The following is a 17,517-nucleotide window of genomic DNA, read 5'->3' as shown; positions in this document are numbered from 1 at the left end:
TATACAACTCTAAAAGTAGGCCTGCCCCCACCATTAGAAGCTAGAAAGTAGGACTGGGAGGTATTTCAGGATTAGGCAACTGAGCTAAGCATCTCAGAATTACTTTGGCTCATATGAATGGCTTTTTTTCCCAGCATCTTTCTGGTGTTTTTTGCTGAGAGCAACATGTTGTTTGTGTAACAGCAGAATCCAGTGATGCTCTTGTGCTGGAAGCTGTGAATAGTAAAGATATTTATCGTCCTGAGGAGCTAAAGAGAAAGGCCAGGATACAAGGAGACACTGGTAGGTGTTTTGCCCAAGGTCACACGGCTGCTTCACCCAGGTATTTTGATTCCCAGCCCAGGGATTGACTGACTGCACCATGCTGCCAGCACCCTAGTGACTAGCCCCTTTCAGTGCATGCTCCACACATGCAAGAGCTCCCTTTATTGTGTGTATCTCTGCCCACATGTGTTGCTAGTTACTTCAGGAGCTTCCTTGGGTGTCACAGTCCCATGAAACCTTACTGTCATTCTAGCCCGTTGGATATTAGCCACCATTACTTTTCCTGTTGAGATCACTATTAGAGCATATCTGTTGTGCCTAGTTTGTTCACACAGATTCATGTCAGAACAAGTTTAATGTTCTTAGTGCAAAACCTATTTTTTTCTCTTAATATCCTCACACATTGCACCTGAAAGATGTTTAAATTTCCTAAGTCATTAGAAAAAAAACCAGAAGCAGATGTCTTCCAACAAGACATTCCCTAGTCTCAGTGTCTCGGAACGTCAGTGTTTCCTTGTTGCCTGTCCTGTCCCCAGACTTGAATTGAGTCCTGTAAGCCCTGCAGAACATTTGAGGTAAAGATTTTTCTGCTGTCCCGGGAAGTATAGTTTTCTGGACTAGTTTTGGGGAAAATTAAAAAGGTCTTTTTAAGGCATTCATTGTTTGATTTTTGAGGTAGTTTTTCCCACTATCATTATTATTCTTATTGAATTAACTTGTTTGTGTTGGACTTTAGTCAGTGCAGTATATCAGTCTCTGAAGTGTTCCCAGGTGAAAGGAACTCTCTAGTTCCAGTGTGATTAGAGAATAGTTGTTATAGGACTAGAAGGTCCAGCATAGATTTTATTTCACTTTCTAGTCTCCTGCTTACATGCAGTACTTCTCTTCACAGTTCACTTATCCAGCACTAAGTCACTGACCTTGGGACTCTTTCTTCCTCCATCTATAACGTGTGGAAAATTACTCCTCAACCTTAACAGATTGGGAAGGCTGGATTAATTGTAATTCAGGTAGCCCAAACTTTTCCTGTGCTGTGGGGCTGGATGCTGGGTTTGTGGGACTGACTATTCACGGGAATGTAATTAGTTGCCCAGCAGATAAGCTGCTGTCTGGTTCCTCATGATCCCTCACCCTCATCATGTACGGGTGCTGTGGCAGTACCCTCTTCACTATCGGGTCCAGCGGGAGGCTGCCTGAGAAAAAACTTTGGGCTGGAAGGGGTTGTGGACTCAATCTACTCCATGTTTTGTTGGTATAATCTGCTTTTATAACATGGGCTAACAAATATTTGAAAAAACATGTTAAGATCTTCAGAAGATAAAAACAGTCAATTGTAGTACAACATTACAAGATGTACCAGTACCATACTGTAAACTACTGTAGTCTACACACAGACACGGTAGTCTCGTTCGTTCCAGATTTTGGATGAAACGTTATCTTGAATCTAAGCAACACCTTGAAGAGGAGTGGAATGCCGGTAATGTTTCTTTGTCCAAACTGTGGTGGCAGCTGCTGTGCAGAGCAGAATGGGTTTCCTGCCTTGAATACCACCTGCTCCTGCAGCAGACCCCTGGTTTTAGGCATTTTTTTAAAGCCTGTGTTTTTCTTAACAATGCTGTTTTTTCAGTCTCATTTTAATGTCTGTAAAACTAAAATCCCCTATGTACAGCTCTTAGCATACATAGTAAGATGTTTAGACTTTCACTTTCCATATGATCTTCATCTACTTGGGAGACTGTTGGTGCAAATGGTGGACTCTGTGATGGATGCATTTGGCTCTGAAATTATTCATGAAAGTTAGTCACTGAAGGTACTTTCATTAATTAATTTTAATAAGCCCTTCTTGATGTTGGCAAAGGGTTTTCAGTGATGTTTGTTGTGAGTGTTTCAATATAACTCCTATGAATTTGTCTCATCCTTTTGCCTGGGAGGATCTGTCCTGAGAAATTCAGTTGTCTTCTACATAGGGAAATTCCCCATAGTTCTGTGCTTTAACTGTAGGCAAATTCTTTCAAGATGTCCTTAGCTGGATGTTATCCTTTCCTTTGGTGTTGCATTATTCTGAGCTTTGGTGCTATCCTAGAAAATATTTTATAAGATTCTCACTTCAGGGCATTTCTGCACAGACAGGTGCAGGCAGCCCTACTTTGAAGCAGGAGACAAACAGTGCAAGTTTCTTTTCTTCTATGGGGTCCTGTAGAGGGTAAAAAGGGGAAGATGTAAGGGTGATGGCTGCAGATGGAGAGTGTATTTGGTAGGTATTTTGCACCTTTTAATTAGAAAACATAGAAAAGCCTACTTGGTGCAAACTCAGTACTGTAGCTGACTGTGACTGCTCATTTCTCCTCTTCTGATGGCTGTTTCTCTTAGGACTTCTTTTCCTTCCTACATTTTTCTCTTTAACATTCTCAATTATGTGAGGTGGCTGGTGATCCCAGTCCTCTTTATTGTGTAGAATCAAACCCTCCTTCCACTCTTTAATAGGCCTTAATTTCACCTCATTTCCCTTGTTTTAAGTCCTTGCTGCTTTTCCCTTCTACTAGTGCCTTCAGCAGCCTTTCCTTCCATCCCTGTTGTGCTGGGCCAGCCTTAGTCCACGATCAAAGGCAAAAATGATGCAGGCTATATAATGGACTGCTCAGCCTTTCTAAAAACATGCATTCTCTATGTTTTTTTCTCCATTATGCTATTCCCCAGCCATGTCACTGGGAGCTGGGAGCCTCTCCAGAGGCGAAGCAGAAATCGAAGTCCAAAGTCAGCCACTGTGGAGCAGTGTCAACATATTTGAAGTGTTAAAGGTTAAGAGGCTATGTTGCAGCCTCTGCTTCACAGAGAGGCATCAGCAGCTTCCAGAGTTTAGCAGTCTGGAAAACATTTATGCTGATGGGCAAATAGAAAATAAATTGGAAAAAAAAAATAGTGAGGAACAATGATCCCAGAGATTCCCTGGAGAACAGTCCTCCTGTGAGCGCAGCTCTGCTGACTTCAGCGTGCTGGCCCCTGCCCGCAAAACATGAACAGCAACGTCTTCACTCGGCCACGGCATATCTCATCCCAGACCCAGATCAGGGAGGATCTTTAGAAGGCCAGTTTTGGTTTAGGAAGGCGTCCAGCATTTGACCCATCGGGCCCTGGGATGCTGGGGTGCCAACTTTGTGTGGAAGGAAGCCCCAAGCATGAAAGTCTGGAGAATGTCAGGGAGCACTGGGGGAGAAGTTAAGATGGAAAGAAACAGGCCTGTCCTCCCTTTATCTCCCGCTAACCACATTTACAGTGTATTTACATAACACACATTGTTTATCGCAAGAGGAGGAGGACGCTGTATAATTACAATGAAGGCAGATTTAACAGCTAAGGCAAATTAAATGCAGCTGTAATATGAGAGGCTGCTGTATGCATTTGCCTGTGAGCAGGTCTCCTTTCCCTCTGCAAGTTCTGCATCCTGCAGCTTTGCTGCTTGATGGCTCTCTTCCCTGCATCGCTGCTGCCTTCCCCTTTCTTGAGGCTTTGAAGACTGCTTTTTCTTAATTAATGAATCTAAGATTTGCGTGTAGAATGGTAAGGAAAGTTCAGTCCTGTACAACTTCAGTTTCATGCTCTTAAAGACGACTTACAGAGATAACATTCACAAGCCCATTTTCCCTGGGTTTGTTTGGGATTTGCCCTGCCCTATATGAGATAGATTGTGGTTCAAGGAATGGCATTTGTTGGCAATCTCTAAAATAGATGCAAAAATAATTTCAGCTAAATAGTCTGTATGGCACAGAATATTCTGTCTTGGCAGCGAAGAACTGGAATTCATGAAGTTCATGAAGAAGCAAGATTTGCAGGAAGAGGAAATTGTTTTCATTAGATCAACTGAGAATTGGAAAAAACTTTCTTTGGGCATACAAGCCCTTCTGAAATTACGGCAGTTGTGCTGAGGATGCATAATTTCAGGTGCTCTGTCTGAGTGTGCATACCCAGTTTACCTATATTCTGTTAATCTGAGCTCTTCTGTTATTCCTCTAATTACTGATTTAGGCTCAGTTGTTTCGTTTGTTGATTACTTTTTTATCTAAAAATGATCTCTTATCTTAATCTGGCAACAGACTGATTTTTATGTAGTCTTTTGGTCTTGTTGGACGCAGTGTTAGAAACAATACTGATACCATTTTAGTTGGAGTACTTGAAGTGTTAAAGTTCTGCCCTGAGGCTCCATGAGAGAGTGAGGTCTGGATTCAGGACAATATTTTGTGTGGAGTTAATCTGTGTCCTGTAAGACAAATGCAAAACTCTGCTTGCTCAAATGCAAAACTCTGCTTGCTCTACCCAACCTGTAGTTGGGTGCTCTATGATACTACCATATTTCAAGTTTGACTCTCTAAAAAGATACTGCAGTGTATTTTAGAAAGAATATTTGAATTTGATATTGCAGTATCTAATGCAGCCCAAAAGTGAACCTGTATGTGTGCGCAAGTTAGCCTTATGAAAAGTGCCTGTGAGTCTTCCTAAAAAGCTGGTTACTTTGAGTGTCCACCTCTTCTCAGCAAGCACAGAAGGACATATTGCACAGCCTGCACACCTTGGAGGGTCCTCACCCAATTTCTTTGATCTGTCCTAAGTCTTAACCAGCAGACGGGCCGCTGTGTTTGAAAGCGTGTTGTCTCTAACAGATGGACAAGACAAGATTTTGCCAGAATCAGTTGAAGGCTAAATGTCCTTCACTGAAAGACACATTTTTATGTGGTGATTTTTCTAACAGCTTGATCATTTCCATATACAGTTTGAAAGAGTTACAAGAAGAAAAAGTTTGCTTCCTACCCCTAACCACCTACTGCGCAAAGAACTTGGACTTGAGAGAGACTCATCCCTAGTGCTGCAGGGCATGGAGGCCAAAACAAGCTGTGTGTTGCAACTGGGTAGCATCATTCCCCACAGTGGGTTTCCATGGGTGTAGCAATGGGCCGTCACTAGGGTTTAGCAAACAAACAGCGTTACTGAAGCACAAGAAGGAGCAGAAGCCAGCTCACTGGCTTTCAGCTGGGCTGATTCTGCAGGACTCACCAGAACAGTCAAATATTATTTTTATCACTAAAATCAGCTGTGAATTCAGCTCTGACTCTGTACTCGGCATGCCAGCTGAGTAGGAATCACTGTATTTGCACTTTAACCAGCAGCCACGGCAAAAGAGCATTATTAAGTCTATTAAACCAAAGTTCACAGATTTTATTTCAGAATACTAACAGATGGCAAATGGCGGCAGAGCAGCTGTCAGGGACCAGGAGAGGATGGATTCTGGTGTGTCAGTTCAATGGATGCCGATAACAACTCACACTTATATTTATACAGGGCCTTTCCTATTTCAGAGCACTTTACAAAACAGTTTATAAATAGTGGGCTTGGGGTTGCATGGGCTGGCAGAGTTTATTTCTGTGCTCATGCACTCTGATATGTATGGATAAACATAACGGCTCCAGTCAGCCATCCCTAGATAGTCTACCAGGGAAGAGGAGGGTGCTTTGAAACAGGCAATGTCCCAAAGCATATGCAGGAAGGATCGTTTTGGATCTTCACTGGCTTCCTGATTGCCCTAGGAGGTCTCAAAGGACTTTTTGCCCAGCAAAAGTGGAATTATCCCCGTGTGTTAAGCTTTTGTCCAGAAGTGCCTTTACTGTGTCCTTAAATTAGATATTTCCGTGTTCTCTAGCCTTACATCCTAAGGACGCTGTAGACTTAGGATACCTCTTCTCTCCTGAGTGTTCGTTACCCTCTGTATCGTTTTATGCAGCGCAGTCAGAATTTGAGAACAGCTGGCAGCCCAACTCTATTGTCTGTTTAGCTACATGAAACCACGCTTTGTCCCACTCTGAATCCTGATGGAATAAAATTAGATAATTGGTTGATTGCTTTCTTCTTTCTCTTGTTTATTGCTTTTTTTGAACAGGCTTCCTAAATCTGCAATGAAAGCTTCAGTCAGTACTTGTGGATTAATAAATTAAAGAACAGATTTTTTTTTTTCTTTCTGTTGTCTGTATCTCCAGAATAACGTCACTGATTTTTGCTTGTGCTCCCCTATCAAACGTTTTCAGTTATCACAATGGGCAAGTACATGCGAGGCTCTCATCCTGGCTCATCAGATGTATCAGTGCTCATGAGAATGCTGAAAAGAGACAACAATTAACAGTCCGGGATTTTTTATTTGTTGCTTTGTTGCCTGCATGTACTGTGTTCACAGAGTAAGTGCCCTGGAAGCCAAGAGCTTGCATGGAGGAGCAATGATGTTGATCATAGCCCCTTATAGAAGCATCGTTCTTAATGCTCTTTGGCCGGGCAAATATTTGCTTCCCAGGAGTGATCCTCTGGAGTTGGCGATGTAAGAAACGCCTGTCAGAGTGAGGCTTGCTGGGTCAGGAACCCTTCCCATTACAGTATTACTAACAGTCCAAAATACAGCGGTGTATGATCAGCGTGACTGCAAACACTCAGTAGTATCTTTATATTGTAAAAAGAGAAGAACAAAACTGTTCTGAAAGTGCTTGCTACGAACTGCCACTTAATTTGTAGGACTGAGCATGTACTTCAGGTCTGCAGAATGGAGGTTAATGAGATACACGCAAACTCATGGCTAATGACAGCTAAAAACAAACATGAAAAGGAGGCTATAAAAGCTAATAAAGAGTCTTGTTGCATGCTGAATAAAGCTTTTATGATTTTATCTCTTTCTTAAGGCAAACAGTACATTTTGTTTCTGTTTTGCAGTGAACATAAGCTTTGGAAGGTTAAATAGAGAGTATTAGGTTATGTTAAGTGGTCGTCAGAGGCTTGCTTTACAGTCATGGCCTGTTAAATTGTTTACTGAGACTTATTATAAATATATATCCCTCTTTGATGCTGGTGTCAGTTTTAATCCCAGTTTATCTCCTTCTGGACCTGAGCCTGTCTAGTTTTTCATAAAACCTGGGAGAAGAAACTTAATGTTTAAGATGCTTTTTATTATGCTCCACAAATAGTAATGTGTCACCGCAAACATATCAGTCACCCCAGTAAACTTTTAGCATTTAGCTAATGTGTATCTCTGTGTGCTTTCTCAGCTTGTATGTTTAAGCCTGCTGGAGTACAGCAGTGAGTCGTTCTGGCTGCGCCCTCCCCGGGTGGGAGCAGGTCGGGGCAGCAGGGTGGCCGAGCTGTCATCTGTCACGCTCACAGGTCACCTCCTCACCTGCTGAGCCCAAGGCTGGCGTAGCTGGGTTGACATGCCCCAGACGTGGCGCGGTGCGCTGGCGGCGGGGAAGCTGCTCCCAGGTGCCCCGCACGCTGCGTGGTGCCTGAGCAGGGCTGGCCGGGAGCGGCCACCAGAGCAGCACAACCTCTCGGGCAGAGCTGGACCCCACCGGGCACGCGGAGTTATCCACCAAACTCTGCTTTGCTTTGGGGCAGTTCTCCGCAGTCCAGACTTTTCAGTTTCCGCACTGGGTTTACACATAACAGCGTTGAACATCTGCATCTTGTTAACCCGAAGCAAGCAAAGCTCTGTACAATTTCAACAAGGAGTGTGAGTGCAAGAGCCCTTTCTATGGATAACAGAGAACAAGCCTTTTGGATACTTTGTTTGGACTTTTTGAGGGTGTATTAATATAGCCAATTCTCAGAAAAATATTTTACCTCCTGTTTTTTTCCTTTTTACTCTAACTTCTGGAGCCTGTGTGTCCTAAAGGACAGCCCGTGACTGCTGTGTCTGGGGTCTCAGCTGCTGGAGCTTGGGCACCACGGGATTTGTAACCGTGCCTTAAGGCAGGCAGAGCCGATGACCCTTGTATTTATATAGCGTTGCTTCGTTAATCTCTGCAGAAGAATGATGTGCGTTTGTGTGGAAGTCAGGTGGTGTTGGGGCAGACTGCCAGGGAAAACCTGGACGTATGTGGTATATTGATTTGCTGAACTCATTGAGGTATTTTTGTGTGTGTGGAACCTAGTGCTGGGACTTGAAAATAAGTCCTCGGATAACCTGTGTTGTGAGGTAATCCCGGCAAAATGAGAGGCAAGGCTAGGGAACTACTGGAACGCAAGAGCAGGCTGTTGGGCTAAACAGAAACAGGATTATAGGCGTATGGGAGAGAGAAAGGGAGCTTAAAGGCGGAAGGAGCACTAGGGAAGATGTTCTGGGCTCAACCCTGCATTGCAGTACTTGCACACACTTACAGCCTGTGTGGTTAGTGGGTGTCAGGTTGTTTTTGTGGGTTTTTCCAAATATCTATGGATTACACTGTTCACAGTGTGTCATACCTCTCTATTCCAACTGTTAACAATTCTGTGTTGGACTTCTGGCATATAAAAAGATATAAAGTTTCTTGGAAAAGGTGGTCAAGTCTGTATGACTGTTACAGTTGCTGTAGCTAATACTTGCCTTTCTCCACCATTTGTGCTTCTTCATGCACAAATCAATAACTGGGAAATAGAGCACAGTGAAATACAAACAAATTTACACCAAGTAAAAGTTAAAAACGTGGGGAACATTGTGAAAGCTAATGAGAAATTGTAGTCGTGCGTTCGCAAAATAAAAAAAAGATAATCGGAAAATAATATCATGAAACCAGATAATTTTAACTTTGAGACGAAGTGCTGTTGATATCATTTGTGGGCAGGACTCCTTTGTTTTGTAGTGGAAAAACGTAAAAAGATTCAGTAGTGACATGTGAAAAACCATTAGCAGGAGACTGCTGTTTACCTTCTTAAAAAACCACACATTAGATGCATTCCCATTCTCGCCCATCTGTGAAATTCTGGGGAGCGAGAGTCTCATCTCATCCTACAGAAGGTCAAGGAAACAAGCCTTGGATCACATTTGGATGGATGTGTGAGCAGCCCGGGAAAGGCCCGTTTCCTATCTGCGTCGCTGCTTCTGGCTCTTCTGGGCAGCCTCGTTTGCCTGCAGCTGCCTTGCAGCGAAGGCTTTCAGGCTTGCTCCCTGTGTGCCGCGCATAGCAAACCAGCAGGCTCCCGTTGCAAAGAGCTGAGGTTGTAACTTGCGTGAGTGTGTTGCATGGGAAGTTGTTCAGATGCTAGAAAACAAAAAGTTTCCACCAGTGAAGAAGTATGTGTCCTTCATGTTTCCCCTGGCAAAAGCCCGACTCTTTGCCTTGGATCTGCTGCTTGGAGTAGCCTCTGCTCTTTGTTGCATATTCAGTGTGTTCTTGGAGCAGATTGATGGATGTTTCTGCAAGAAGAGAAAAGATTCTGGTTTTCACATTTTCACTCAGAGCAGTTTTGGTATGGAGGGCAATCACCAGTTGTGTCTTACTAGTCCTTAAGGACAAGATCATCCAAGCTAAGCAGATCCGCAAGTGATTGGTTTCCACGTTGCACTAACCCTGATGTCTGTGCAGGGAGGACCTGGGAGATGTAGCAGAGAGCAGTGCAGCAGGACTCGGGCATGGAGGCATCATTTGCATCTCTACTCCGCCAAAAAATAGGAAAATAATCTAGAATCAACGGGGGAGAGAGGGAGCAAGACATAATCCTAAATAGCTGGCTACTCTATGGCTGGAGGCTTGGCTTTTGATCCCTTTTGGAGGATTATTTATGTATATTATCCAGGAAAAATTTCCAACACTAAACGAGTTCATTTCACACCTCTCGATGGTGTGGAGATGTCACTTGCTTCTGCAGGCAGTGCTTTTAAGCTTTGCAACCCTCCCCAGTGTTTGGAAACCACTATAGAAAATCACTGGTTGCCCAGCTCATTGGAGGCCGCTCCACTTTTACTCCAAGCAGTGTAATTGACAGGTACTGCTCTATAAAATGTGCCATGTCCAATCCAGCAAGGCTTAAATTATTTCATATCTGCACAGACTCTCAAGACTCTTCTTTTTAAAGCCTAAATGGGCAGCCTGCAACATATACTCCGCAGAGATAGCTGACAGCAGCTTACTAATCATATTCCCTGCCCAGGCCCAGACAGTATAGGAGTGATTGACCTTTCATATTGCACTGGACATCCACTTTAATATTAAAGGAATAGGAAAACACACTGCATAACATAAGGACATGCAGGCTGACTGTACTGTGGCTCCTTTGCATGAGCACTGCAAAATTGTGGTGAAGGTGTTCCTATTCAGGAGAGAAAAAAGGCCTGTCCCATGCAACTGCTGTCAGTGCAATAATAAACCACTAAAAACTTAACCTGCCCACCCAGATTCTTTGGCCCATGATGGACAGCACTTATGTACGGTGTCGTTATATTATAGAAAGTATTGTGTCCTATATAGCATTTAAAGGAATGAAGTTCCCTGCAGGACGGCGAATGCTGGTAACTACAGTGGTGCTGGATGCATAGCAGGGAGAGCTAAACCATTCACTCTTATATAACTTATAGCAAACTAGGAACCTGATTCAGGGCTATAGCTGAATTAAATATAAGCTTCCAGTTAAGAATTTTTTAAGGAAGAATATCCAGGTTAATGATGCCTAGTTACTTTCCTTTGCTGTCACTAGCACAGCAAGGTCGTCTTCTCTAGGGTTTCTCACTCCCAATGGAGCTTATGAGCAGAGTAAGGCCTGGACAGGAGTTCTGAGTTGGAAGCTGTCTATCCAGACCTACGCTAACCTCTCACGGTCTCTTCTCCTTTTTTGTAGGCAACATCTTTGTCGTCAGTTTGTCTGTCGCAGACCTTGTAGTTGCGGTGTATCCATATCCTCTGATCTTGAGTGCCATTTTCCATAATGGATGGACAATGGGGAATGTTCATTGCCAGATAAGTGGGTTCCTGATGGGCTTAAGTGTCATCGGGTCCATTTTCAACATCACTGCAATTGCAATCAACCGCTACTGCTACATCTGCCACAGCCTGCGGTATGATAAGCTCTTCAACCTGAAGAACACCTGCTGCTATCTCTGTCTGACTTGGATACTGACGGTGGTGGCGATCGTGCCAAACTTCTTTGTTGGTTCCTTGCGGTATGACCCCCGGATTTACTCCTGCACCTTTGCCCAGACAGTGAGTACTTCATACACTATCACAGTGGTGGTGGTTCATTTCATTGTCCCACTGTCCATCGTGACATTTTGCTACCTACGGATCTGGATTTTGGTGATTCAAGTCAAACACCGAGTGAGACAAGACTGCAAGCAGAAGCTCAGAGCAGCTGACATCCGGAATTTTTTGACTATGTTTGTGGTTTTTGTCCTTTTTGCTGTGTGCTGGGGACCGTTAAACTTTATTGGCCTTGCTGTTTCAATTAATCCTTCAAAAGTACAGCCGCACATTCCAGAATGGCTTTTTGTCCTGAGCTATTTTATGGCCTATTTTAACAGCTGCCTCAATGCGGTGATCTATGGGCTTCTTAACCAGAATTTTCGAAAGGAGTACAAAAGGATACTACTGACGCTCCGGGCTCCAAGGTTGCTGTTCATTGATGTGTCGAAGGGTGGGACAGAAGGGATGAAAAGCAAGCCATCTCCAGCCATAACAAACAACAACAATCAAGCTGAAATACCTTTATGAATCAGAACTGTACTATTTATTCTGGGTTATAGTTGTGTATATAATATAAAGAGCCTCCCTATGTGTGCATTTCACAGCTGATGTTGCTGGGCCCCAAACTGCCAACCACTTCTCATACAAGGAAAGGAGTCTGCTACCTCTTTATACTCTGCATATCACCATGACTTTAAGGCTCTGGGAAGGGATTTGCAGAATGGAAACAACCAAAATTTATCTTTTTTTTTTTTTCTTATGCCACCTTTCACCATGTGCCTATTTGGTTTGGTTGCTTTCGCCACAAGCATGCCAATACCCTCTGGAAAGGGAAGCATTCAGGGTGCATGGAGAAATGCAGTAATGCTTGAAATGCAAGCTGCAAGAGCAGGCAAAATGACCATGTATGACAGGCAGACCTTTCTGCCTTCCCTCTGAATTCTATTCGTTTAACATTAACGTAACCCAGACTATAGGGACTGAAGTGTAAACTGCATGACTTTGTACCTTTTTGGAAAGGTTAGTAACAGTGTTAGTCAGCAGGCATATATATGGGCATGATGATTTCCACTGTGTGTGTTTGTTTTCTTTTTACTTTTTCTTTTTTACCTTTTTCTGTTAAGGGTTAGCGGCTAGCCTGTACTAGATGTGAGGCAGGCAAAAGCCAGACCTAGTGAGTGTCTGATGCACTCGTTTTAATTGAATCTATGCAGATATTAAGTACCCTTGCACTCTCCTTCCCAGGCCATGAATAAGAGTACAACACATGACATAATCGAATTGTACAAAGATACTTGGAGCCTGATTCTAATTTAGACAGTATCCTGGCGTTCATTCCAAACATATTTCAGAAGTCTCTGCTACATGAACATCATAAAAAAGATGAACACAGCAAAGGCCCATTTATTTAATGCAAATGCAGACTTTTAATAAATAAACGGAGGAAAACTAAATTCCAATAGTATTTACACTTGTAGACAAAGGCATAAGGGGGAGGAAGCGTTCATTCCAAACATCTCTCCTTTTGTCTACCACACGGCATGAATTTGATGGAGGGGGAAAAAAGTGGAGTGTTTTTTTTTTTTTTTCCATTTTACTCATTTACAAAACTGTAATTAATTTTCACAGAGTTAGGTGAGGAAGACTGCCTGAGCATATCCATGCGTCATTTCTCGGTTAAAGCCTAAACTCTGCTATCTTTGTCATTGCAAACAGTGTCCAGAAGTGCTGGGTAGACCAGTGTCATATTAGGAACATAAGCACATGGGCAGAGGTAAGGCTTTTTCTTGATTGGGGTGGAGGTGTTACTGTTTGTAAATATGACTTTTTTTTCCTTTAGCTTCCTTGTAAATTCATCTCCTTATGGTTTTAAATAAGTAGATCCTGCTTTGAAGCAGACCCCTTGAATAAAGAGGCAAAACTCCCCTAGTGCAACTCTATGTTCAAGTCAGCAAAACTGGCTTGATGCTGGCCTGGCAAGGCACTCGATGGCCTCGGGGAGAGCACTAGGAGCTATGCTATAGATGTCCCTCCTGCTGAATTCTGAGGGGAAAAGGAGTTGAGAGAAATTAAGCCCCTTTATGGATTGGGCCAAGAAATATTGTGTGGTATATTGCTTTAATGAGGGCTACGGTGTACAGGCTGCCACGTGGCGAAGGTTACTGCAATGCGCGTGGGTCTCTGTGTTTAGAGGGTGCCCTGGCACTTTGTTACTGCACGTTTTCAAACTTGAACATCTCAGCCTCTTCGAATGAGTATTGTTTTAAAATGCACTGCAGCCAGCATCCCATAATAGGAATCAAGCCGAGTTCTGTTTTGGCCTCTTAATCTGCCTGAGCATGGCCAAATAAAGGTATCTTGACCCTCACAAATGTGGCCCGCCTCCCTTCCAGCGAAACCAGTATGCATGAATTCACACCATTCTGTGCAAACAAAAAACATTTTGAGTCAAACTTGGATATAAAAAGCACTAAGGAATCCATAACTGCCGGGATTGTTTTTTCAGTAGTGCCAGGGAGGTGTCCTTGTGTGCTGTGACTAGTGTTCAAACTAGTTTGCAATTAGCCACAATGCTGCTAGGTAAAATCACATTAGCAAATAATTTTAAGTGTCTAGCACCAAGCCAAACCAAATATGCTCCTTGAAGACAATCATGAAGAATCCTTACAGATTTGCCAACTGTCTCAGATTCCCCCACGACTGGGGTTTCATCTCATGGATCCTTGTCTTTTTAACTGAATGTTCAATAAAGGTAATGTGGTCTTTTTTTCTTCTCTTTAAGCTTGAATTTGCACTATTTCGTATTCAGACTCCGAAGTAACAGCCAGTCAGCATTTGGACCAAGCTGAGTAAGCCAAAGAGGTCCCAAGCAAGCAAGTTGTGGGAGTCTCTGTTAGAGCCTGGTGGGAACAGGAGCAGCCGCACAAGCCTGTGCTATGGGAGTGTGATAGGGCGTCCCGTGAAGGGTCAGGGAGAGTCACTGCTGAATTGAACTGTGCAATGTGACAGGGGATTTGCCCGTCTTCTGCTGGGGGGGGTCTGAGCCTGGATCATGCCAAGGTCTTTGCAGGGGACATGCTAAGTACCTGCTGCACTGGAGTGGGGGCCCAAGCAGCTCCCTGCAGGTACATACCTGACCGCTGCCCCATGGGGTGGGATGGGTCCTGCAACAGGCTCTGGGCTCTCTTAATGATGCAGCAAGCTTGCTGTAGTGCAGCCAGTTCAGAAGCACTTTGGGCATCTCAGTAGACGGTAAGGCTGCCCAAAAGCAAACACGGAGCTTGGATGATTTAGCTGTCACAGCTGGAATCTTAAGCGAAGTTCTGCTGGAGCTGAGAGTCGCAATATGAAACCCAAAATGCAGGGAATTTGGCTTCAATCAGAAAACACTGTGCCGTTTGCTAGCACTTTGGTACTGATGGTGCTTAGACTAGGATGATTTTATACTGAATTCTCTTAAGACTACCCCAAGTAACTCCTTGTTTTTATGTTGCAAAATGGTTAACAGGGTACAGAGAGTTTATTTTGTTAACATTTGTTTACAGAAAAAGGGAAATGCATCTTAAACTGGGGATCCTGAGCAGAGTCAGTGTTTTTCCCCATGGGAATCCAGCTGTAATCCAAATTTGAGCTTTGAAGTAGATCCCACAGCCTAACCAGCGCTCTATCTATTCTACCTGTTGCAGATATGGCTTTAAGTCTCAGAGACAGCATTGAGATCTCCTATAAACTGTTTTTAAATCACTAGCTCTGGATTTACCCTGGTGGTGTTGAATACTGATTCTAGCCCAAAATCCTAAAATTGTCATAGTGGATATTAACTTATGGAGAGACTATATTGCCATAAAGGAAGATGAATCTCTTGCCACGAAGAAATACTTTTGGATGATGCTAATGAATGTTGTATAATCTATTTAAGAAGAATGTAACCAGTATATTTATATATAAATATATATTGCATATGCTGTTTCCAGTTTATCATTTGATTAAGAATTCTTCAGTTTACTTATCTATAGCTGTTTTTTGTTCATAAAGTAGATTCATTCCCTTTACTTGCCAAAACTGTAATAAATCTGCCATTGGACTGCTTACTGTTTTTTTCCCCTCTGAAATTATTTTTTTTAAATAAATATGTGAAACAGCAGCTTGGGTTTTGGTGAATACCACAAAGCAGATAGATTTGTCCATTGACAAATAGAATTGGTTAAAAATAGAGATTGAATTCATACGTACCTCAGCTGCAGGGCTCAGATTGGGAACAGAAACACCCAGTGCATCTGGGATGTCACTTCTGATTCATGGGTTTTTCTTGCATCCACGGTTGAGCCAGTCGTCTGTATGCACTAAAACCTTATTCATCAGGGAAGAAACTTTCTCCGAACCGCAGCTGGGCTCTTTGCTGTGTGAGCCCTTGAAGGCGCTCTCTGCCTTTCGTGCCTCTGTGTTCTTTAGCCATCAACTTATGGGATGCTACCTGCACGCTTTTTTATCAGTCATTTCTTGCTCTCTCCTAGCAGAGGGTCTGCAAAAATGCTGGTATGGCTGCTTTATTATTTTAAAAAGCAGATAACATCAGTTGTGCTGCTTATGAGCTAATATTTCAAATTTGGGATTGTTACCAATTTGTATTATGTTCTGTAAATGGATATTAAAAATACTTCTGAAAGTGAAATGGGGATAAAGTTATTAAATCATCAGTAAGGTCTTAAAAGAGAGTTATGTCTAGTTAAGAACACCATGAACATGTCCTAAACTAGTAAATTACTTATCAGGGGAGCAGATCTTTCTGTTTGAAAGAAATCTGGCATCTAGTTACTAACTTCTATTAAACTGTCCACCAAGAAATACTGTCTTTTATTGCATTAAAATTTCTTCCATAGTTTAGGGCTGACCAATGCTCATTTGAAATGCAGTGACTACTCCGTTTCTTCCTGGCATTAGTGGCCCTACTGTGCAGTGGAACTGCGGGGGCTCTCAGTGGTCAGTCTTAAAAGCTAAAGATGTTGTTACGCTTCCTGGGAAGCAGCACAAAAAGAGCTGTTGTCCTCTCTTCCTATGAAAGAAAAGCAGTGTTTCATTGCAGCATAAAAATAATCATGTGAAAACTATCACATGAAAACCAAGGAGTGCTTGCATCTTATTGGTACATGGTTATCTTACTCTAACAGACGCAGGGTATAACATCTTGTTCATTGCACTGCCTCAAGCCCACAGTGTAGAAACGTGGACTTGTAAAATTAAAAAATGCTTTAACATAAACATAGAAGCACAACAACTGAAACGTACAAAGCTCCTACGTGTAACTGTGTTGTAAGAGTTTAATTGCTACTTCATCCTGGAATAGGTTGGATCTAGGGAAAAGACATAAAGAAGGTAAGTTATTGATGCAAGGAAGCATGGTGCTGATTGAAAGGCTGTGCAAGTTTATTCCAAGAGGCCGTGCACTTCGTTTCATCTGCTGCTTCTGTTGTGAATCCTACAATGCTCAGTGATGTGAGATGCTGAAAACAGTCTTTATGATAGCTGCGGATCCAAAAATGTCTGTCAGAATAGTGATCTTAGAGAATCTTTGCACTGACTCATACCTGCTACTACAGCCATGTGGAACTGAGTGAATTGAACTGTTAGAAGTGAGGCAATGTTATTTATTTACTGACTTGCCCTGAAGTATAGTAGCTGGGAGATAAGCTACAGCTCTAAAGGACAGAGTTGCTATAATTCAACAGCAAGGATAAAATCTCACTCATGGTGACTATTTAGAAATCAATATTTGTCCTAATATATTTGCTTCGAAGCTTATAATTTATAACATGAAGCCAGTTTATAAAGAGTACCTGCACATGCGTTTAGAATTTTATTGGAAAAATATAAATTACTATGCCTAATGCAATATTTCTTACCGTAAAAGCACTGAGATCAGAAATGCAGAATGGGTTCTTGCAAGAACTCTGTGATGAGATATGCAAATTTAGTTATTGGTGGTAAGCGCCATAAAATTTGAATCACTCATGAGCCAGCCACATTTGTGAATGGAAGCTCCATAATATTGTTAACTGAATTTTCATTCGGTTATGCTTGTTTATAATATCCATTATTCATATGCTAGAAGTAATGCACTGTACAGCAGAGATAGGATTTACAGTATGAGGTCAGTTTTCAAAGCAGAAAGAGCGATTCTGAACCGTTTATTGAAATATGTTTCTATGTGATTTCCCAAGCATGGCTTCCTGATAAGGTTTTTAACCGCAAATAATAACTTCTAAGAGTCCAGGGAAACTTTAATGTCTTTTAGATTAGT

The 17,517-nt window shown here is 42.5% G+C and overlaps 1 protein-coding gene across 2 annotated transcripts in view; it reads left to right on the top strand.

Annotated features, from left to right (window-relative positions):
- Positions 1-15,699, top strand: part of GPR50 (G protein-coupled receptor 50) — a 50,124-nt gene extending 34,425 nt beyond the window's left edge. The window contains exons 2-4 of one of the 2 annotated variants that reach the window (XM_068957268.1): positions 10,879-11,644; positions 12,936-12,993; positions 14,002-15,699. In XM_068957268.1, coding sequence (XP_068813369.1) covers positions 10,879-11,644; positions 12,936-12,993; positions 14,002-14,040 — 863 coding nt within the window. In that variant the 3' untranslated portion in view covers positions 14,041-15,699. Of the gene's footprint in view, positions 1-10,878 lie in introns of both variants that reach the window. The other variant, XM_068957267.1, reaches the window with a different exon arrangement.
- Positions 15,700-17,517: the final 1,818 nt, after the last annotated feature.

The sequence above is a fragment of the Struthio camelus genome, chromosome 11 (genome assembly GCF_040807025.1).
Source record: "Struthio camelus isolate bStrCam1 chromosome 11, bStrCam1.hap1, whole genome shotgun sequence".
NCBI classification, from domain to species: Eukaryota; Metazoa; Chordata; class Aves; order Struthioniformes; family Struthionidae; genus Struthio; species Struthio camelus.
This window is presented reverse-complemented; position numbering and strand designations above follow the sequence as displayed.